The sequence below is a fragment of the Bos indicus x Bos taurus genome, chromosome 26, assembly GCF_003369695.1.
Source record: "Bos indicus x Bos taurus breed Angus x Brahman F1 hybrid chromosome 26, Bos_hybrid_MaternalHap_v2.0, whole genome shotgun sequence".
Lineage (NCBI taxonomy): Eukaryota > Metazoa > Chordata > Mammalia > Artiodactyla > Bovidae > Bos > Bos indicus x Bos taurus.
In genome coordinates this window covers 32118999-32141916 of record NC_040101.1, presented here as the reverse complement: position 1 = coordinate 32141916, position 22918 = coordinate 32118999, and the positions used below count along the sequence as shown (strand labels likewise).

At 55.0% G+C, this 22918-nt stretch overlaps 1 protein-coding gene across 2 annotated transcripts; it reads right to left on the bottom strand.

Moving 5' to 3' along the window:
• Positions 1 to 227: 227 nt before the first annotated feature.
• LOXL4 (lysyl oxidase like 4) lies at positions 228 to 22583 on the bottom strand. Of its 2 annotated transcripts, none has more exons than XM_027529112.1 (15): positions 22445 to 22583; positions 17495 to 17809; positions 16498 to 16676; positions 15403 to 15608; positions 13377 to 13415; positions 12998 to 13217; positions 11912 to 12095; positions 11599 to 11753; positions 10699 to 10866; positions 9490 to 9652; positions 6649 to 6892; positions 5471 to 5586; positions 4357 to 4493; positions 3888 to 3999; positions 228 to 1503 (listed from the first exon to the last, which is right to left on the bottom strand). In XM_027529112.1, the coding sequence occupies exons 2-15, from the start codon at positions 17772 to 17774 to the stop codon at positions 1433 to 1435; spliced, it is 2274 nt and encodes a 757-aa protein (XP_027384913.1). In that variant the 5' UTR covers positions 17775 to 17809; positions 22445 to 22583; the 3' UTR covers positions 228 to 1432. The 2 variants fall into 2 exon arrangements, with proteins under 2 accessions (XP_027384913.1, XP_027384912.1); XM_027529111.1 differs by having other exon boundaries at positions 22472 to 22583.
• Positions 22584 to 22918: the final 335 nt, after the last annotated feature.

The window sequence follows — 22918 nt, the reverse complement described above, 5'->3', positions numbered from 1 at the left end:
CGCTCAGTCATGTCTTACTCCTTGCGACCCTAGGGACTGTAGCCCTCCAGGCTCCTCTATCCGTGGGACTCTCCAGGCACGAATGCTGGGGTGGGTTGCCATGCCCTCCTCCAGGGGATGCGTAAGTAGCACGTGCGCCCCACACGTCTTAAGAAACCAGGTCACTGGGAGTGAAAAGGGGTAGAGTTCATGTGCTGAGAACTGCCAAGAATCACAGCCAGCCTTGCTTTGTAGCAGTCCATAGTGAGCAACCTTTATTGGCATGAGAGCGTCAGACCTGTGAAGATCATCTCTGCAGTGTGTCCAAGTGGAGACAGGATTAAGAATCACATCCAAGAAGATCATAGCTCTTAACCTCACCTGAGCAAGAGCATATCACAGCCACATCGAGCAGAGATGGTGGCCTTCCCTAGGTTTAATCCTTAACTCAATTAAATCCTCCCCCTTCTGACTTCTCCATAGCCTAGTCTTCACTCTACTAGACCTGTCTTCTTTTTCCTGCAGAGATGAGTGGCCTGTTGGACTGATGCTCTTTCCACTTCAAAAATTTATTCAATGGAAAGTTCAGTCCAGAAACCTGGGGGACTCGACATTTAGGCCAGTCCTGAGATGCACAGTGATCTCGCCTGCTGGATTTATGACAAGTATTTTTCCCTGGCAGAGACCTGGCAGCAGCTGGGGTCTACACTGCCCCAGTCACCTTTCTTTTGGGCCTTCTCTTGCTGCTCTGCAGGAAGGCTGTATCTGGCCACTTCGGTGAATCCTGCCCTGTCTCAAGCACTCAGGAACTGGTGGTTTGGGCCCATCAGGAGATAAGGGGATGCCTAAGGCCTAAGCCTCCAAGGACATTAGAAACAGCCCATATGTGCAGGAGGATAAAGGTAAGACACTGAAGAACAGACTTGAAGAGCAGCTGAGTTCTAAGTGTGGACAGATCAAGCAAGGCACTCAGTTCACCAGATTCTCTGCCAGGTGTGACTTTGACACAAGCTGTGTCACTCAGAGCTCCTAGCAGAGAGCTGACTCCTCCTCCTGTATTTTGGCCCTCTCTGAGACATCTGCAAAGCACCATTTAGATGGGGAGCCAGGCCATAGTCCATTCCTAAGGAACTGGTACCTCCTGAACCAGGAGCTCAGGGGCAAGATCCCGGGAAGACCAGGTCTCCTTAGAGGAGAGGAGCTCAGCTGAACAAAGCCTGGAGGCCATAGTCTAGAGACCAGAGGCCCCCAGGGATCAGACCCAGAGCCATCCTGAGGGAGCGGCGCCATTCTGGTTTGGTGATCTTGCTATCTAAAGGCTTCCTGAGCGGGTTCCCGGTGCTTCCTGGCGCTGGCCCCTTTCCCTCTGTGTCAGGGCTCGGTGAAGGGCATGGCTCCAGTAAGCTGAGGTATCTGGTGTGTGGGCAGCAGCTGGGAGCGTGTGGTGACGGCTTCAGATGAGGTTGTTCCTGAGACGCTGCTCCTGCTCCTGGGACAGCTCTGTGTTAGCTCGGTATGAGTCCCCTGTGGACCGAAGGACGACAGGTAAGTAGCTGACCTCACCAGAGTCCCATCCCCTCACTGACAACTTCACAAACACCAATACATCCTGTCTGGCTTGGCCTTTCCATTGGGTTAGTCATGGGCACGGACAACGACCCGTTTTAGAGAAATAGATGCCGACAGGTGCCTAGCTGCAGGAACATGGGAAAGAAGAGGCTATCGAGTGGGAAAGGTTGTGCTGGTCACTCTCCTTGCTCCCTCCCCACATTCATTCTCTATCCTCCTTTGTTCTCTAGGAGCCCTGGAGACCAGAGCCCTGGAGACTGCCTCACCCTGGCTCCCTCCTCTTCTGGCTTCTGGTTGGTTTAGCTCAGTGGGAAGCAACAAGAGACTAGAGGATGGAAGGAGGGAGAGGTTGGGCCATTTCCTCCCCTGTCCTGCAGCAATGGTCTCCTGCGACTCCAGCCCCACCAGCTCCTCCCTCCTCAGCACAAGGGTTCACCTGGCTCCAGGGCAGCCTTTGCCCACTTAAGCCCAAAGTGATAGCAACATTTCCGTCTTCCTTATCCCTGGATATCTCAACATCCTCCTCTCCCTAGTCCTGCTCACACCTTGGGATAGTCCTCTCATTAAGTAACCTCACACTTGCACCTGAGTGCGTCCTCTGTTTCCCAGCAAGGACCCTGGGGGGTCGGAGCTACGTTGTTTCCTTCCTTCCTCGCTCCCCTGGACCCTGTGCAGCCTGCCACCAGTGTTACGGAGCCTCTGCCTCCACGCCGGCAGCCTTAGGTCTCTGGGCTCCAACTCCTAATTCCTCTCCTGTTCCTGTCTTGCTTAATGGCAGCAGAATCTATTCCAGCCACAGTTTTCAAATCCTTACTCCTCACTGTCTTCATCCACTGTCAGAGTTATCTTTTGAAAACATAAATCTGATTTTCTTGCATCCTTGACTGAAATTTGTTATTGGTTTCCAGAAGTCCACAGGATAAAGTCCATTCTCTTAGCAGGAACCATCATAACCCTCCCTGCAAAGAACACTAGTGGGCTTGGGTACACAGCCCTATTTTACAATAGAGAGGACTTCTGAGTGGAAATTTCTTCACCGTCTTAAAGCTGGAATGTGGTGGAACTGGATTTGGTGCCCAGTGAAACCTGAGGCCAAATGCTATGCTCTTTCTCCTGCTCCTCCCCTCTGACTTCAGTCTCCTCTCTGATATCAGCACAAATGTCCCTTCCTCTGGGGAACCTTGGGCTTCCCAGGTGGAGCTAGCGGTCAAGAACCCGCCTGCCAATGCAGGAGACGTAAGAGATGTGGGTTCGATCCCTGGGTTGGGAAGATCCCCTGGAGGAGGAAATGACAACTCATTCCAGTATTCTTCCCTGGAGAATCCTATGGACAGAGGAGCCTGGCAGGTTATTGTCCATAGGCTTGTAAAGAGTCAGACACGACTGAAACAACTTAGCACTGGGGAATCCTGACTGGCCCCCAGGCTGCTACTCAGAAAGCTCTCTGCTTGCTCAGCCTCAGTTCACAGTGGTTTGGGGTGCTCAGTAGGACTGGGGTATCCATCTGCATGTTTGCTTACCCTACTTGACACTCAGCTCTGCATTTTACTCCTATTTAATTTCCCAGAGCCTGGCACAGTGTTCGACACAGAGATAGGTCTTAACCCACGTTTGTCAACTAAATGAATGAGTCTGCTCCTCCCCCTGTGTGCAAAATGTGGGTGTGAATGCACAGCCCCACAGCAAATGCAAGCATTTAAAGGTTGAAGACAGAGGAACTGCTACCTTTCTTTATGGGCAAGCGGGGCAACCACCTCCTTGCTCTGGGGTGTATCTGCCCCCACTGGATCATTGCATCTTTGTCTGAAACTACCAGTTCTGCAAGCGTCCAGAGCCCTATTGTCCATGTAAGCAGGGATCACAGCTGGAGGTAGCAGCACAGATCTAGGGGACTTTTACATTTGCCTGTGAGGCAGCCAGCCTGGGATGGAGACAACTAAGATCCTATGAAAGGAAAGGGAATAGTAACAGACTGGAAAAGGGAAATCCTGACTCGGCTTGAAGTAACGAGATTCCAGAACAGACGGGAGACTGCATTTTCAATCTGAACAACCTTTAGGATAAAGAGGGTCGTGGAAGTAGTTAGTGGGTGAGGTGGGTGAAGTCTGTTCTGGAAATCTACCTTCTATGAAGCTATCAAAGGACATTCATCTCTGTTCCATCCCCAGCCTGTACATGCACACTCTGCTTGTATGCAGGGATGCGGAGGGTCTTCCAGCACCCCAGGCTCGCGTGGGGATGGCCGCATACACACACACTCTGCTTGCACGCAGGGATGCTGAGGGTGTTCCAGCACCCCAGGCTCTTGTGGGGATGGCCGCATAGTGGCCTGCAGGTACCTGTGTGGCAGTTGTGCAGCCAGACCCGTTGCCCGTCGTACTTGCAGCGGCACCGCATCATGTTGTTTGAGAAATCTGACTCTGCCACCTCGAACTTGGGGTTCACGACCACCTGGAGTGAGAGAAGCATGGGCTAAAAACAGGCAATTTGGCTTCTGTGATGATAACCTTTACATTTCATGCAGTCTTGGCGAGGTGTGTTGGTATTCCTCATTAATCCTTACAATCACTCCAGGAAGTAGGCATTAATGTCTTTTTTTTTTTTTTACAGATGGGGACTGAGTTTTGACTTGCCCATTGTTCCTTGACTCAGGACTCAAACCTAGGTCCTGGATCCTGATTTTTTTTCCTCTACAGCGTAGCCCCTTCAAGTGCCAGACATGTCAGAGATTCTATTTATAAAGCTCTTCCTTCATTTGACCTCAGAGAGCTTTCAGAACATCCGAAAGAAATGGAGAAGCCCCCTTACCTGGAAGATGTAATCCCCAGGGCCCACATCGGTGATATCCACCCACTGGCAATCAATGTCATGTCGGTAGGTATCCCAGCAGCCAACGGTCACTCCCTGTTCCCCAAAGTTGGCACACGCATAGCGCCTTTGCATTCCTGTAAGGGAGGGTACTGGTGGTGACTGAGGCTCTCAATAGGCGCTCGGGACAAAGTACCTGTTAGGTCTTTCACACCCTTCAACGTTTAATCCTCATACCAGCCTTGCCAATTGACTGCAGTCAGACTAGGGACCTGAGCTTCCTAAAGATCCTGCCTATCAGAGCCAGGAGTCCTACTAACCACGAATCCAGCCCTGTACCAAAGTCCATCTGTGACAGAGATCATTTATTTGGATGCTCTAGTGAAAATTCCTTTGGCCTAGGAAATGTGAATGGAAGATTGCATCCCTCTATGCTAATTCACTTGTCCATCCAACCTGGTGTTTCACCATGCCCTTTCTAAGGGCTACGAACTATGGATATGCAAATAGGAATCAAACAATCCGGATCAGCGGAAGTGAAACAGGTCAGCAACTATTATCCAAAAAAAGCGTTAAGTATTTTAAAAGTGGTACACAGTACACTGGGCTTCCCAGGCGGCTCGGTGGTAAAGAATCTGCCTTCCAATACAGAAGATGTGAGTTTGATTCCTGGCTGGAGAAGATCCCCTGGAGAAGGAAACAGCAACCCACTCCAGTATTCTTGCCTGGGAAATCCTATGGACAGAGGAGGCTGGTGGGCTACAGTCCATGGAAATAGTCTGACACCACTTCATGACTAAACAATAATATACAATATGCTGGGAATGCAGAGGAAGTAGAGAAGGTAAGAAATTCATCTTTATTTGTTTTTTGGCTGTGCAACGCAGCTTGTAGGATCTTAGTTCCCCAACCAGGGACTGAAGCCAGGAATGAAAGTACAGAGTCCTAACCACTGGACAGCTAGGGAATTCCCGGAAATTTGTCTTTTTGAATTGCCTTGAGTGCTGACTATTGCCAAGCCCCAGTCTCCAGATGCCTAAGGCTGTTGAGCAGGACAGAGGGGTCCTGACCCCAGGGGGGCCGGGGGAGGATATGCAGACAGGGGACCACATACCTGTGGGGCAGTTTGTGTCCTCTAGGCAGAAGCTGGCCTTGTGCCCCTCAGCCACCTTGGAGCCGTTGAGAGTGAGGAGGTCGTAGTGGGTGAAGACCTCAATGCTGTGGTAGTGCCTGCGGAAGAGGCAGGGCTGTCAGCATGGCAGCAGCAGGAGAGGAGCCGGCAGGGAGGACGGAGGCACCAGGCCCCATCATTACCCAGAGAGGAGCGTTATAATAGCAGGGCAGTGCCCTTCTCCCTCCCAAACCCAAGATTAGTATGACCCTACTCTCCTGGCACTCCTGCCAGGCAGCCAGACACAGCTGCCCCCATCCCGCAGGGTCTCAGCCAGGTGAGGAGAGGTCAAAGCTCCAGGAGATGCTGCCTGACTACGAGGCCAGAGTCCTGCAGGTGGAAGGAAGGGACACGACCAGAGACTAGCCCAGGAGCGGAGCTGCGGAGCGTGCAGGGACGCTAATGCTGCTCCCTGCCAGCCTGGGCCCAGATGGCTACCATTGTTTCCAGTCCAGTTCTAATGACAACTCCGTCCATGCTACAGGGAAAGATGCTTATTATCTCAGCGAAGTCGAGTCCCAAAGTCACTGCCCGCTCCTCTCAGCTTTCCACACCCACGGCTATATGAAGGAAAAACAAAACAAAACAAAACACCCTTTTCCATTCTGCCTTTGTTGTAGACAACGTTTCTCCTTCTGTCCGGGCTGGAAGCTGCTGATAGGAAAGAATGCTCATTGTCCCCTTCCAGCACCAGCAGCATTTCCTTGCTCCTCCTTGGGGGCCTCGCTTTGCTGCTGCAGAAATCAACCAGCTTTTTCTGCAGAGCTAGCATCCTGGACGGGATGGCTATTTTGGGTCTCCAGGTTTCTAGGAGTCCCCATTTCACCTGGCCGTTAAAGACAAGGCTTAAGGCCCCCAGAGAAATATCCTTCTAACAGAGACCAGCTCTGCTGGTGAGGACCACTCCATAGGATACCACAGGGCAGGTAAGAGAGCAATGGAAAGGCCAGGTGATGCTCAGGATTCCTCACTGCCTCCTGGAGGCAGGGCTGACAGCATGTCTAGGAAGGAAGGCTCTTTCCCTGAGCTCACACCCACCCCTCCCAGGAAGGGCCAGACTGGTTGGGTATCCGCACCCTGGTTTTGGCCCCCTAAGGGCTGAGGCCCGAGCAGGCGCTCACCTGTGGCACTGGTGCCAAATCCAGCCGTGGCGCCCCATCTTGGGACGGAAGTCGGCCCGGCCCAGGTTGTGGATCTGTGAGGAGAAGCGCAGCAGACGCCGGTGTCCGTAGGGCCAGTCCATGCGGTCAGCGGACTGAGACAGGCAGTTCTCTTCGTGGGCGCAGTACAGCAGGCTGAGCGGGCGGTCCTCCAGGTACGCCGTCTCCTGTACCAGCTGGGCGTTCATCACGAGGTCTGGGGCACCTGGGCACCGTGGAGACACCAAGGTGAGAGAGGTAGCCGGTTTTGCTCTCCGGCCTAGGGGACAGGCTTGCCTCCAGATTGAGTGCTTTTGGAGGAACCAGGAGAGTAGGGCGGTTTAGGAGTCAGAAGATTTCCCTGGTGACTCAGACGGTAAAGTGTCTGTCTGCAATGCAGAAGACCTGGGTTTGATCCCTGGGTAGATCCCCTGGAGAAGGGAATGGCAACCTATGTTGGTATTCTTGCCTGGGAAATTTCACAGACAGAGAAGCCTGGTGGGCTACAGTTCATGGGGTCGCGAAGAGTTGGGTACAACTGAAGCGACTTAGCACGCAGCACGCATTAGGAGTCAGGAGATGTGAGTTCTCCTAACAGGAGAGATCTATCACGTTAAGCTGGGAGGCTGCTAGTGTCACAGTGGAGCTTGCTGGCTTCATAGCTAGACTACCTGGGTTCCTGTCTTGGCTTAATTTCTGTCTGCACCACTAAGGGGAATTGCTTATCCTTTCGTCTATCATTTTCCGCATGTGTAAGATGCAAATAATGAATAATATGAGTGTGATAGTACCTGTAACGTGCTGAGATCATGGTGTGGCCGTGGCAAGCACACAGTGATGGAAGCCAGCATTACTTTTGTAGAGTATACCTTTGCCTATAAGCCTGGCTCATATAACCTCTCAGAAGCTCTGCGGATGCCAGGCTTGTCACCTCAGTTCTTTTTCTGAGCCTCAGTTCTTGCAGTGTGAGAGGGAGAGGGCTGGAGATTGCAAGAGTTCATCTCTGAACCTGCTCCTGGGCTCTGGTGTTCTGGGCCATTCTACTACATTTTCTGAGACTGTACTTCCTCCAGGGCTCCTCTTCTACTCTGATGGCCACCGTGGGTGTTCACACCGGGACACTGCATGCCCTGGTGCATGGAGTCCACCGTGCTGGAGCCTGCATCTCCACAGGCTGCTCAGAGCCTCTCCAGTTCCCTTCCGGTCACAGGGAAGCCACTGTGCCGTCACCGCGGTCCCTTGTGTGTGAGTGCAGAAATGTGGAGATCCACAGCTTTTGCCTTGTACCATCAAGAGAGAAAACTGCCAATTCTCAATGCTCGTTCATGCAAAAACTGGGTTACAGTTTAGATTTGGGGCAGAGCCATCGCTGACAATGGTGAGACGGGAACACGGGTTTATTTTCAGTGAATGGGCATCAGGGTGGGAGCTGGTTTGCTGGATGATGTCTGCACTATCACTAAATGCTCTTGGAATGCCTGAGGTATATTTTGGAGACGGACAAGGGTATGCCCATGGGCACACCCTAGAATTTCTGAGGGAAAGGAGTGCTTTCAGAGAGAAGAAGAGACGGTAAAGGCAAGAAAGAAATGAGAAAAATCACAGAGGAGAGATGGGGACGACCACAGGGATGGTGCATTGGCTGCTTGTGCTCAGCCGTTGTGAAGTATCAAGTGAATTCAGAAGGAAAGCTGCCCCTCCATCGAGGGGCACAGGGTCCCAGGAGAGGAGAGAGGGGGGAGCCGGCCCCCAGTATGCTGGGAGCTGTGGCTGGAGGCCCACTTGGAAACCCCATCACCCTGCAGGGGAGGATGGGCTGTAAAGGCTGGTGCTCTTCCAATGGGCGCTGATCAGAGTGAAAGCCCTAAGCTTGCTGACAGAGCTGAAGGATGTCTTGGCATTGCAGCCTGGCTGGGAAGAAGGTCATGCGGCCACTTGGGTTGGTGGCAGCCTGCAGCCTCTGGACTGGATAGAGTTCTTGGCCCAGACCTGGTTGGCATATGTCACACAAAGGCTGCTACCATAAGAATCTGGGGGTGTGGGTAGATGGATGCCTCAAAATGGTCTTGACCTAAAATAAAGCCTTTTGGGTAAATCCCACAGCTCATTGTAAGGCCCATGTGTCCTCACATTTCTATACTCTCTACAACAGCTTTCAAATTCTTTTCTTACTACAAACTACAGTAAGAAATATGTTAATATTTTATGTTGTGATGTGCATGCATGCTTAGTCGCTCAGTTGCATCTGACTCTTTGAAACCCCTGGACTGTAGCCCGCCAGGCTCCTCTGTCCATGAGATTTCCCAGGCAAAAATACTGCGGTGAGTTGCCATGCCCTTCTCTAGGAAGAAAGATCCTTGCTGGATCTTCCTGACCCAGGGACTGGACTCGAGTCTCTCACTGTACTGGCAGGTGGATTCTTTACCACTGAGCCACCTGGGAAGCCCTAGGTTGTGACACACAGACATAATATCAAGAGAAAAATACTATCCTTACTAAATGTAACATGTTGTTGCTGTTGTTTGGTCATGACACAAACACTGAAAAACACCGTTGTGTATCCTCACATTGCAGGTACTGTCTTAATTCTTACATTAACTCCATGAGCGGGGCACAGCTTGTTTCCCCACGTGGCAGGTGACCTGGCCACACGTGGCAATGACAGAGCTGGTGCTCCACATCCAGCCCTCCCTCCACTCCCAACCCTGGGGCCTTGGAGCTGGAACCAGCTCTCAGGGCCCTCCCTGAGACGGGATGGGAGTTGCAGGCTTGGCAACCCAGAGAAGCCACATCCACCCATCCACGGGCCCTCCCGTGACTCACTGTCTGTGCAGGAGACTCCGGCTGAGAAGCGCCCCGTGCCGTGGGAGCAGTGCACTGGCCCGTGCCTCTGACACTGCTGCAGGGCCAGCTCTGTGCCTGAGCAATGCACCCCGCTCATGACCACTTCTCTGGCTCCCGGCGTCCCCTGCCAGTACCAGGTGTCCTAAGGAAACAGCCAGCATCCCCCAGTCAGGGCTGAGACATGCTCTTAGAGTCACCTGACTCCATTTGAGGCTTGGACCCCGGCCAACCACGCTCACCCAGCTGTGCTCAGCCTCGGCCTGAAAATCTTTAGTGGTGCCACTTTGGACCCCTCTGGTATTAGAAACGCCTTCCATGTATGAGGGCAAAATCCACTGCTGTGGCTTCCACCACTGGCCTTGCTCCCATCACTCTCCCTGACTGCAGCCCTCAGCTGTTTGAAGACGATGGTGCTGGTCCATGCCTGTCCGCTCAGACCTGTCCCATTTCCTTAGCTGTTCTTCATACAACCCTACATAGCCGGTTGTGCTCAGGGTTGAGCCCAGTTCTCCAGGGTGAAGGGTGCCCAGTACTGCCAGGCAGGCCACTGTGGGCGAAGCTGAAGCAGTTTCTCCATAGCAGCCTTGCCCCAGGCCTCTTGATTTCATTTCCTTGATATCTTTTGAATCTATCCACCTGTCTCCCCCAGGACTTCCACTAGCCCCGTCCAAGCCAGCAACATTCTCAGCTGGGCACCTGCAATAGTGTGCTCCTCTGTATTCACAGTAATCCCCACCCCAACAGTTTGCCAAATAGCAAGAAGAAATCTTTAAAAAAAATCTGCCTTGCGGGCTTTGAACAGTCTTGCTCCTGCCTCCTCTTCCACCCTCGCACTTCACACCGATCGATCACTCTAGAAGCCACACTCCACCCCTGATTTCCTCAACCAAGTCAAGTGTCCTCTGGCCACAGGGTCTTCACATGGGCTCTTTACTCCTTCCCCACCTCATCTGGCTTATGTCTGCTCATCTCTCCTGCAGATACAGCTGTGTGCCCGTTGTATGAACACTTCAGGAAAAACCGCCTCCCCCACGTGACTGTGTGGGGATGGACTGCTCCACGAGGCAGGAACTGTGTCTTGTTCACCACAGGATCGCCAGCACCCAGCATTCACTGGTGCATAGTTCCACTCATAACTAACTGTTGAATGAATGAAGGGTCAGCAGCTTTAGCGTGGCAGAGACCTACCTTGATGGCATGGCTGGCAAAGCCCAGGCCAAGCTGTCGACAGGCCACCATGGCTTCGCTGAGGCCCCAGTGGTCACTGCACACGGCCCCCCAGCGCTGGACGCCGTTCACCTCCACCTGCACCTCCACCACCCCCTCCTCGGGGCTGCGCCCACCAGCCAGACGCACCTGCAATGGTCAGGGGTGTGTGAGGAGCAGGGCCAGTTTAGGAGGGGGAGAGCGTGGGGCTGCTGGCTGGGAGACCTGTCCGGGCCAGCTCGCCACGCAGCCCTGGACATGACACTCCCCTTCTCTGGGTTGCTCTCCTCTGTAAAGTGAGGACATCTTACTGGATAGTCCCTAAAGTCCCTGCCCGCTTGAGAAAGTGGACTCAGAGCGCCTGCACCCAGGCCTTGCCTTCCATTTACCTGCAATCCTGCCACTGATGACGACTCACCAACTGCCAAGTGCTTTCATATCTGTCGTCACATTCACAGTGACCCTCCGGGACAGCTGACCCCATTTTACAGAAGAGAACAAGGTCAGAGACAAGAGAGACTCGCCCGCAATCCACGTTAGCATGATGCTTGAACTCTGACCACTCCCTGGTGCTGACACCCTGCAGCCCTCTGCCCATGGGTCGCTTCTCTCTCAACTTCACAGCGGACCTGAGGGGGTGGGGCAGGCGAGCCCATCTGCCTGAAGAGTCAGTCCCCTTGAGCCTCTGCCATCTCTGAAGGCCAAAGCCTGGCCCTAAGGGGAAGCAGGCCAGGCCAGGGGAGACTCACAGAGGAGAGGGAGGTCCAGGCTGGCTCCAGGCAGGCTCTGGGGCCCAGAGCTCTAGTGGCCTCTCACAAACCCTCCCCACCGGCTGAATGCAGTGTCCGGGGCTATCTCAGGGCTGCCCAGCCCTGGGCTCACCTGGTCCTGGAAGCCCATGTTAGGGATGTTGCATCTCACGGCAGCATCATTGTCATGTTGGCAACCATTCTGGGAGCCTTCCAGGGAAGGGCAATCGCTGAGGGTCCGCTCATATCCCCTGCAGCGTACTTCACTCAGGTGGATGGGCCCCAGCGCTACAAGCAGGGAGCAGGGAGAAAGGCCGTGTGAGGCTCCATCTTGGCAGCCTCACCCCTACGGCAGCTGCCCTGGCCCCCAGCACCCTGGGACCTCCAGGGCATGGACCAGCGGCACACCCAGGCTCTCCCACCCCACCCCAGGCCTCCTCACTCACCCTGGCCCAGCTGGGCCCCAAAGAGGGCCTCCCGAGCAGAGCCGAAGCCGAGTTGGCGGCACACGACGCTTGCGGAGATGAGGTTCCATCCATGGTCACAGACGGTGCCCCACTGGCGGTTCATGAGCACCTCCACCCGGCCCTCGCCCACCTGGGCCCCCGAGCGGAGGCGCACCTTCATCTCCTGCTGGGAGAACACCCGGCTTCAGGGAGGGTGAGGAGGAGGCGGGCATAGGGGCTGCGCCCCTTCAGTTCAGGCAGGGCCAAGGACTGGCGTCCTAGTCTCATCTCTGACTCCTGCAGCCATTGCCTTGAATAAGTCGTTCTCCTCAATGCTCTCCCCCTTCCTCAGTAACAAAGAACCACAACAATAATAATAGTAATAACAAATTCATAAATTGTTACGTAATAACAGTAACAATAAATGTAATAACAAATTCCAGCCTCGGGAGTTGGGGTTCCTGGGCTTCACAACCTGCCACCTAATCACTAGACAAGTCCCTTCCTCTCACCCAGCCTCACTGATGCTCTGTCCTTCGGGGCTGAACCTACAGCAACACTTCCCCAGCAGATCTGTGAAATGATTTTAGAGACCTGCGGGCGCGTGGTGTTAATGAAACGCTTGGTGGGGAAGTCATTTCCGTTAATTCTCTCCCATCCCTTCCTGCACCGTGAGGAGACCCTCTCACGTGCAGACGTCGGCCTGCAACGCCTCCCGAGCTCTTGGTCTTTGCTTTTTATAACGAGGGCCAGGCTCGGGCTCAATACCTTAGACCCTCAATGGGATGCAGCTACAGTGTAATTACACTTTTTATAGTTACCTTCTATTCCTGGCCAGTGATGTCAGCTTTCCATTTATGGTAGGGTTATAAATGGGCCCTTTTAAATAAATCCCAAAGTTCAACCATTCTGGGACTTGCTCTCCTCCTGGTCTGAACCAATGTCCCCTTGATGAGGGGTTCACCCCCCTTCTCCCCTGACTCTCCTGGAGAGTCCCCTCCCACCAGTCAGTCCCTCCCCATGGAGCAGGGTCCTGTGAGTGGGGCCTGGGCCTCCAGGCCTGCGGGCAGGGCCCTGGGGACCCACCTCTGCCCTGGACTCCTTGCGCCCTGGCTTCGCCTTCGGAGGACGGAAGCGGGGCCCTGCCACACAGCTGACCACAGCATGCATGCCACCCGGGCAGGCTGGCCGCAGCTTGCCCTGGGCTGGCGCCACCTGCACCTGGCAGTTGGCCATGTGGGGCTCTGTGCCCAGGCAGTTGACACGGTGGATCCAGAAGGAATTCTTCTTCGTTAGGCTCTTCAGTCTGGAAGACAAGCTAGACTGAGGGCGGAGAAGGGGTGCTCAGGACTCTGGGAGGCAAGGCACCGGGGAGGGGAGAGGGGCCTGGAGGAGGGGAAGGGGGAGGAAGGAGGCCCTTCATGCCACCTCGTTTGCACCCTCCCATGAGGGCACTACTCCTTACCTAGAGTTGGGGTCCTTCATCTTTGAATCCCAGACTTTCCTGGAGGGGAGCAAACAGGTGGGGAGTGGAGTGAGTGCAGAAGTCCCAGCCCTGTCACCCTGGCTCCTCAGAGCTGTGCTTGACTTTGCACTAGACTTCACAGTTGGCACACTTGTTCACAAATCTTATTTCAATGCTGAGCTTCGCCACAGTCTGAGAGGGTGGCTGCTCCACAGATAAAGACAATCTCCACTTCTTAGCGAGGGAAAGCAGGGCCCAGCAAGGTCCCTTGACTAAACCCAAAGTTGGGTCCTCTCTGCACTGGGCTGCCCAGGGCAGGAGGCTCCAAGCTTGCCCTTTCCCCAGTCTATTTGAAGGGCAGCCTTTAGGGAGCAACCCCATGATAAGGGGCCCAGGCAATAGTCCTCTGGGGACAAGTGGAAGTTGAAGGCCTTTCTGCTGGGGGCTGCCCACCCAGAGATACTGAGGCTATAATCAGGGCTGCCTTCCTCATGGGTGGTAGGCAAGTCAGCCAGGCCCAGATGTGCAATTATCAGGCAGCAGGGAGTCAGGGACCCAGACCCCAGTCATGCCCAAGGATAGAGCCACGTGGCTGGTCTTGGAAACTAGGGTCAGCTAAGCCAGAGACACAGAGAAGAACAACTGACTGGGGATGGGTAAGGGTAGATGACTCATGTCCTGTGGGAGATGAGAAACATACGAAGCGCTCACTGATCAGAGCGGGTAGAACCCTGACTGGTAATCATTTACAGGCTGATGCAATCTTGTGACAGCTCTGTCACATTTCTGACAGAATTTTTTTATGTCTCCTCTCCCAAATGCCTCCCCACCCCATGCCTGGCTTACACGCAACCCAATCAGAACCTGGCTTAGATCCGAATTGAGGAAATTCGTTGGGTCAGGGTTCAGAGAATTCCCTGCGGATTGGATGACTGAGGCCTGGATGCCCTACCAAGGACCTGAAGCCTGTTATCAGCAAAGCTTAGACCGGAACCCGCACCATCTGTCCTTGTGGGCAGCACTGTATCTTTACTGCTGCTAAGTCGCTTCAGTCGTGTCCGACTCTGTGCAACCCCATAGACGGCAGCCCACCAGGCTCCCCCGTCCCTGGGATTCTCCAGGCAAGAACACTGGAGTGGGTTGCCATTTCCTTCTCCAATGCATGAAAGTGAAAAGTGAAAGTGAAGTCGCTCAGTCGTGTCTGACTCTTAGCGACCCCATGGACTGCAGCCTACCAGGCTCCTCCACCCATGGGATTTTCCAGGCAAGACTACTGGAGTGGGGTGCCATTACTCAGGTTTAATTTTCTAATCAGGAACACGGTTTTACATACCCCACTCCAGTACTCTTGCCTGGAGAATCCCATGGACCGAGAAGCCTGATAGGTTGCAGTCCATGGGGTCGCTGAGGGTCGGACACGACTGAGTGACTTCACTTTCACTTTTCACTTTCATGCATTGGAGAAGGAAATGGCAACCCACTCCAGTGTTCTTGCCTGGAGAATCCCAGGGACGGGGGAGCCTGGTGGGCTGCCATCTATGGGGTCGCACAGAGTCGGACACGACTGACGTGACTTAGCAGCAGCAGCACATTTCATTTTGGGAGTATTCTGTGCTACAGTCAATTCTTTCTATCTGATTCTCAAGTACAATGTTTATTTTCTGACTTTTTCTAGGAGTTTCCCAGGGGCTGAAAATTCATCTTCACTCTTAATTATTGAGAGATCTATAATCCCAGAAATCCAGGGACATTCCTTGGCTGGGCCTCTTTCCCTCCCAATCCCAACACCCACTGAATGTCCTCCTATAGACCCCACTCCTGCCAGTCTCACTGCAGTCTGCAAGGTCCCAAACATATGCACACACACACACACACATGCATGTGCACACACACGCATGTACACACGTGCACAGAAATACGCGGGCGCACACACACATACATGCGCATGCATGTGCACACACACTCAGCCACTGCCCCACAACCCCGCCTCCTGCACAGCCCTCCTACCTGTGGTGGTGCCTCCTACCTGTAGTGGTGGCTGTCGACAGGTGCCTCGCTGGGGAAGCCCAGCATGCCGCACACCACCCTGCTGTTGTTCCTGGTCCAGCCCTGGTCACACACCTGCCGCCAGTGGCCCTCGTACTTCACCTCCACGGCTCCCTCGGTCACCGGGCTCTGCCGCTTGGCGCTGGCGAGGATGGGCTTGAGCCGCACCTCCTCCAGCCGCCGGTCCTGTGGGATGTGTAGTCTCCATGGGCCCCAGGAGTCCTGCTCCTGCTGAGCCTGCTGCAGGTCTTCACATAGGAAAGCTGGGGCTCGGAGCACTTAGAGATCATGCCACCCAGCACCCTCATTGGACGGGCTGGAAACGGAGGCTCAGAGATGGGGAGGCAGGGGCCGAGGGCCACACAGTGGGTTTGAGGCAGAAGCTCGGTTTGTTTAGGGTCCTTTCCTGAACCCCAGAGAGGACCAAGCAGATCCACACCCTCCCTGGGCTCAGGATGGGAGCCTTTGGAGTTTGGGAGGCTTCCATCGGGCACAGGGGGACCTTCTTCATAGCACCCTGGGGAGGACAGAGGATGGACACCGACTGGCTGCTTGAGACCACAGCAGGATCCTTTGGTCCTTGAGCCCTCCCACCCTAGCCCTGAATGACTTAGACCAGTGCAGAGCCGCCTGTCATGGCCGCCCCAGTCAGTGGGCCTGGGCCAGCTGTCCTCAAGCTGAGTCTACCCGGCAGCAGAGGGTAAGAGTCAGAGACCTGCCCTGCCTGCCCCTGTTGTTTGGCTTGAGCTGTTTTTAGCTCCGGTTTGTTTGTGCCCGGAAGACACAGCAATTGTGGCCGGGCCTTGTGGGTGAGGCAACCCCCTACCCTCTCATGGGGAGCAGCTTCAGTGATTCCCGGCAGGCCCAGCCTCGAGTCCCTGCCCTCCCGCCTCAGGCTGGGGCCCTGTCCGTGCACCTGCTCCAAGCCACAAGCAGGTGTCGGGGCCCCAGGGGCACTTCCCAGCCTGCCCTCTGCTCCCTTTCCTCTCCCTCCTCCTCCTGGCTCATCACCTGGAGGCCCTCCATTCCCTGACCACGCCCTCAGCTCAGGCAAGGGCCTGAACAGCCTCCTCACCTGGGGCCCGAGGGCATTGGAGACCCTCTCAGAAACGGAGCCACGGTGGCGCTGGGGATTGCATACCACCCCGACGTCCTCTGAGTGAGTGCAGTCACTGACACCCCAGCCGTTAGACCCACACTGGTCCAGGGAGCTCTCGGTGCCCACACAGTGCACATTGTCCAGCCAGATGGGTCCTGTGGGGGGAGGATGAGTGATGCTTGGGGACAGGCACAGAGAGCTAAGTCATGGGCTCTGCCTCCTGGATAGGACCCCACTTTCCTCTCCCAAAATCTGAGTGGGAAATGGGGGTGGGAGAGAGGAGTTGGTTCTCCTGGGAGCTTGGTATCTACAAACCTGCCTACTGCCTCCTCTCAGAATCAGATCCCAACGAATCTGCTTTAGGAAAATGCCAGGTAGAGGTCTAGCAATTAGGTCTATCTGTTTCCTCATTCATCCATCTAGTCTTCACCCATCAGCATTTGCTGAGCACCTATTGTGTGTGATTGGCTTCCTTGGTGGCTCAGCAGTAAAGAATCTGCTTGTAATGCAAGAGACGCAGGAGACGTGGGTTCCATCCCTGGGTCGGGAAGATGCCCTGGAGGAGGGCATAGCAACCCACTTCAGTATTCTTACCTGGAGAATCCCCATGGATAGAGGGGCCTGGGGGGCTACAGTCCATAGGGTCACAGAGAGTCGGACACGACTGAAATGACCGCACACATTTTATCATGAGTCTACCACGTGGTAAGTGCTCAATAAACATGACTGGAATGAATGCATGCACACATGTAATCGCTATGTTCAAAGAGCTTAGAGTTGAGTGCTAGTGATGGTGGCAGTGGTGGTGGCCTCGCTGCAAATGAGAATGCCAGGGTAGGGCAGGTCGTGTGAGCTGGGTACTAAAGGATAAGTGGGGGTCTCATCTGCTCTGTTGGAGTCTAAGGGAGCCCACCCCCGAGAGAAGCCCATGGCCATCCCCCTGTCATTCTGCAGGGCAGCAGCAGTTACTCACCCTCCCCTGAGCCATACTTGGCGCTGTGGGCCCAGGTCAAGGCACCCTCAAAGCCTAGCTGGCGGCAGGCCACTGTGGCCTCCTGAAGGGCGAAGTCGTCATCACACACAGTGCCCCACTGGCCCTGGTGCAGCACCTCCAGGCGGCCCTCCTCCGGCCCGCTGCCAGGACCCACCAGCCGTAGCTTCATGGTGCCCAGTGACTGTGGCCTGCTGGGAGGGGCCTGGCCCAGCAGCAGGAGCAACGGGAGCAGGGGGAGGGCGGCTGGTAGGAACCACATTATGGTGACTTCAAGGGCAGCTGGAGTCACGGCACCTGGGGAACAAGTAAACATGACAGTCATCACCTCTGACCTCAGGCCTCTTCTGCTGGCAGAGACAAAGGACAGCCTGGGCCCTTCCAAGTGTGCGTATGTGTGTGTGTGTTGGGGTGTTGGGGTGTGTGTGTGTGTGGTGGCACAGATTGAGTCTGGGCTCTGAGATTAGTCCATCTGGCTCAAACCCAGCATTCCTTGGCTGTAAATTTAGTTTTCCTGAATCTCAGTCTCCTCATCTGTAAGGTGAGGGTAGTAATCCTTACCTCCCAGTGTTGTTTTGAGTGTTGAATAAAACACTGATAAAGGGCTTATCATGAGCCTACCACATGGTAAGTGCTCAAAAAAGAGCTGTTTTTGATGTAGTCTCCTATGGAGGAAGGGGCTTCCCAGATGGCACTAGTGGTAAAGCCTACCAGTGCAGGAGATGTAAGAGATGTGGGTTCAGTCCCTGGGTCGGTAAGATCCCCTGGAGAAAGGAATGGCTACCCACTCCAGTATTCTTGCCTGGATAATCCCATGGACAGAGGAGCCTGGCAGGCTTCAGTCCACGGGGCCACAAAGACTTGGACACAATTGAACGACTGAGCATATGCATGTAGCAAGGGGGGTCCGTAAGGGCTAGACTATTCAAGCTGGAGGAGGTATAGGATATTTGGTTCAACCTCCTGACTCCAGAAATAAGGAATTAGGACCTAGAGAGTTTAAGAGACTTGTCCAAACCACACAGCAAGCTCCACCTCTAGGAGGCGCATGACTTGTACACTGAGTCAACAAACATTTTTGGAATATTTGCTTCAGGCCAATGATCAGGCCAGGTGCTGGGACAAAGAAGTCATGTCAAACACTACTCTCTGCCCTAATGAAGCTCAGAGATGAGGAGTCAGGGAAGGCTTTCAGAGAAGGGACATTTAAACAGGGCCTTGTTGGATGAATAAGAGTTCTCCTCCATGGGAAAGGGGAAAGAATAGGGAAGAAAGAGGGAAAGAGGTGAGTCTGTGCAAGAGCAGGGAGTGACCTTTCTTAATCCTGTACTGCAGTATCAGTGACTTGGAGGGGACCAAGGTGGAGGGACATGCTGGGGCCAGAAGATCAAGGGCTGTGTGCACCATGTGGAGCATCTGCCCTTCATCCAGTAGGAAGTGAGGGGTCATGGGAGCATTTGAGGCAGTGACCAGACATGGGAGAGGGCCCCCATGCCCAGGAGGCTATGGTCAGATGTTCTTTGGGTCCCCACAGGGGACGAGTTGGGGGCTGGTCCTCCCTGCCTCATATGTTAGCAGCCTCGGTCCTAGTAGCAAGGTTGGGAGGAGCACAGAGAACAGTTATGCCCAGCTGCAGCTGTCAGAGTCTGCAGCCACCAGTGTTGAAGCTCCTGCACGGCCAGCTCTATCGCTGATGGGCAGCCAAGGCCGGCCCAGAGGAGCGGATGGACAAAGTTTGGGTCCTTGGCCACTTCTTTAGTGCTTGAGTCTTAAAGGGGCTCTTTCTGGGGAGAGTCCCCCTTCTTCCATGGCCATTGCTCTTCCTGGGGGTGGAATTCCATAGCTGGGAATTCTCAGTAGGGAGGGTCTTACGGGGCCTCCTGCCCCTTCCTTCCCCACAAGCTAGTTTCTGGCTGAGAATCAGTCCTTATTCCTTCCTGCACCCAGCCCCATCTCCTTTAGCCACCAAGCCTCCTGCTTTGGCCAGCCCAGTGTCGGGGGCAGTAGGCACCTAGAAATGCACAAAAGAGCTCAAGAATGAAGCTCCACGGGAACGGGGACTTTGTGTTGCACCCCCAGGGCCCAGAATAGTGCCAGGTATGTAGCTGGCACCCTGTAAGTATCTGCAGATTTGAGGATGCAAGGCGGCATAGCAAGGAGAAGGCAATGGCACCCCACTCCAGTACTCTGGCCTGGAAAATCTCATGGACAGAGGAGCCTGGTAGGCTGCAGCCCATGGGATCGCTAAGAGTTGGACACGACTAAGCAACTTCCCTTTCACTTTTCACTTTCATACATTGGAGAAGGAAATGGCAACCCACTCCAGTGTTCTTGCCTGGAGAATCCCAGGGATGGGGGAGCCTGGTGGGCTGCTGTCTATGGGGTTGCACAGAGTCGGACACAACTGAAGCGACTTAGCAGCAGCAGTAGGCGGCGTAGCACAGTGCTTAGGTAAGCAGACTGGGGGTGAGGTGCCTGTGTTCACATCCCACCTCCACTGGCTGGTTTCTGGGTGGTCCTGGGCAAATTATTTAGTTCCTCCATGCCACAACTTCCCCCTCTGTAAAATGGGGATGGGATTCTTGTGAAGATCAAATGCATGAGTACATGTCAAACCCTTAGAAGAGCAACTCTCAATGGTTAGTTAGCTATTATTAACAGCAACTGAAACAGCTATACTATAGAACCCTTGTCTAGGTTGGTCCCAGCCCCTCCCTGGACAAAGAAGGTCTGGAGGGGGTGGCCCCAACTCCACAGTGAGTCCCCGGTACCGATACCCTTCTTTTCCATACTTCTTCCGACACAGACTTGAGCACCTTTTTCTTCACTCAGGAGCAGGTGGGGGTCCCCATTGGCTGTCACCACATGCAGAGTGCTCTCCGCTGCCTGGGATGCCCCACTCCCTCGTCCGTGTACCCCTAAGGAGGAGGTGGCCAGCTAGGGACTGAGCCAAACCAAAATCACCATGGGAGAATTGAGCTCCGGGCCCTCCAGCTGTTACGTCCCAGAGGTCACACTGGGTCTGGCCTAAAAGATGACCATGCTCCCCGACAGCAGGAGTCAGGATTGCCTCATTTTGCCACCAAATCATGTGACACGAATCAGAGGCTCTCTTCTCTCTGAGATGCAGGTGCAGCCCCTCTAAAATGACAGGGAGGCACTGGACATGCTGTGGGCCAGCGGTGGGCTGGGCAGGCCTGTTGTGTGACTGACATCCCTAGAGTACTGGAGGCCGCATGAAAGGCTGTGGGCAGCCCTGGGCCAACAGGCTCCCTCCCCTCCAAGGAGCCTCTGCGGGAAAAGGGGCGGGCCTCTGCTGAAGGACCCTGGGTGCTAGAGCAGCTCCCTCCCATGAAAGCCCCCCAGGAGGTGGATGGGCAGTAGCAGGAACTGAGTCAAAAAAGGGAGAGTCCAGCCTTCCTGCCCACTGCAGTTGCCTCTGCAGCTTTTGCTCACATCACACTTGTCTACTCACGTTCCCCAAAACACATCCTCTGTTTCCTAGTCTCCAAGCCTTTGCTCTCATTGTTCCTTCTCCCTGGAGTACCCTTTCCCTCTAGCTCAGATTGTTAAATTCCTACACATCTTTCCATACCCAGTTCAAAGGCTACCCCTCCATTAAGCGCCCCCCACCCTGCCCAGACCCCAAAACTTCCTAGCACTCGGTGTCTTTGCTTCCTGTCCCCACAACCCAGAGGACTGAGCGCTGAGCACAGAGAAGAGGACCAGGCTGAAAAGCCTCTTCAGAGAAGGAAGCAGCCTCCAAAGTGGCAGTGCTTTTCCCAAGTGAAGGAGAGAGAGGGTCAGAAGGAGGAGAAGGAAGGCTGAGAAGGAGAGGAGGTTAACAATAAGCTATCATGATTATTATACATTAAAAAATATTTATTGAACACATCTCCACTTGACAGATGAGAAGATGAGACCCTGGGATGCTAAGTAACTTGCTCAGGCAGGATTCAAACCCAGGCATCATGGTTCCAGAGCTGGGCTCTCAAAGAAGGATGAACATGGAAGGAGGCAGAGGAGGGAAAGGAGGCAGGGAGATGAATGAAATTCCACCCCGCTGCTGGTTGATTTATGATCCAGCCGTGGTGTGAGGGCACTGGGCTGGTTGCCAGTGCTGAGTGCAACCAAGTGACAGATCCAGGATCCTGCCAGCTTGAAGGAGACAGGCACCTGAACCAGGTGCTGCCAGGGGCCCCTGGCACCTGGCTTGACCTGGCCCTGCTAGGGGGACTGAAAGTGTCCCAGGGTATTGAGGAGAGAGCACTGGGGTGGTATCCTGGTGGGAACCAGCCTTGGGAATCACTAGAAGCTTCTTCTCTAGCTCTCTGGGGAGGGGGTGAGCCCCCCTCCCCCCTCCCCCGCCCCAGCCCTGATATCCTCCCTGGGACCACTGGCTGTGGCGGCCTGACACAGTGCAGAGGAATGTCCACGTGTTCCGGCATAGGGCCTGTGAGTTTGAAGCCCTCTGCTACCTTTCACCTCTCCCTTCCAATCTCCAGCCCTGGGCAAACCCCTGGGCCACCCCAGCACACTCAGTTTTGGTCTGTTTCCTCCCAGAGTCCGGCTGCACTCTGCCTCTGTGTCCCTTAAGTCACAGGAGAGACATCTGAGCCCACCTGCCCCTTCTCCTGCCCCGCCCCCAAACCGGGGAGAGAAGGCCAGAGAAATGCTTGGACTACACGCAGCGTGTCCACAAACAAGACACGCAGGCACCCGAGGCCGCAATGCACCACCCAGGGAGGGCCTTGGGCCAAGCTCCCCAACTTGGACACTTCCACTGGCAACAGGTTGGTGAGCGACTAGGGGGCTAGGCTCACTGTCCAGGGGACCCCCATCCCTCCCATTCCCAGCTTTCAGGAACCCTCAGAGACTTGCAGACCCCCCAGAGAGACAGAAGTCAGGCAGACAGGACAGCTAGAGACAGACCTGGCCAGGCACCAGGCAGGGGCTCACCGGCTGGAGCGCGAAGTTGCGGGGCTGGGACCTGGACTCCGCGGCCAAGCAGCGCTAACCGGCCTCCTGGGCGCCTGGGGGCCCTTTTATCCGGCTGCGGCCCGCGGCGCCCCCACCCCGCCCGCCGCGGAGGAGGCCCGCAGGCCCCGCCCCCGGGCGGACCTGGGCTCTGCGGGAGCCCCGCCCGGCCCGTCGGCCCCTCCGAGGGCTCGGCGAGTCCCGACCCCGGACGCGATCCAGGGCGGCCCGGCGCCCGCTGGCCTGGGAAAGCCCGGGGTCGCGAAAGTTGAGGGGGTCGAGGGGCAGCTGTTTTCCGTAGAGGGAACTGGCACGCTGCAGCAGGAGAGACTGTGGGAGGATCGGAGTTCCCGGGGAAGGACGGCGGCGCAGCGCCAGCGGGCGGCCGAATCCCGCTGTGGCCTCGTGAGTCCCCGTCGGAGGACTCAC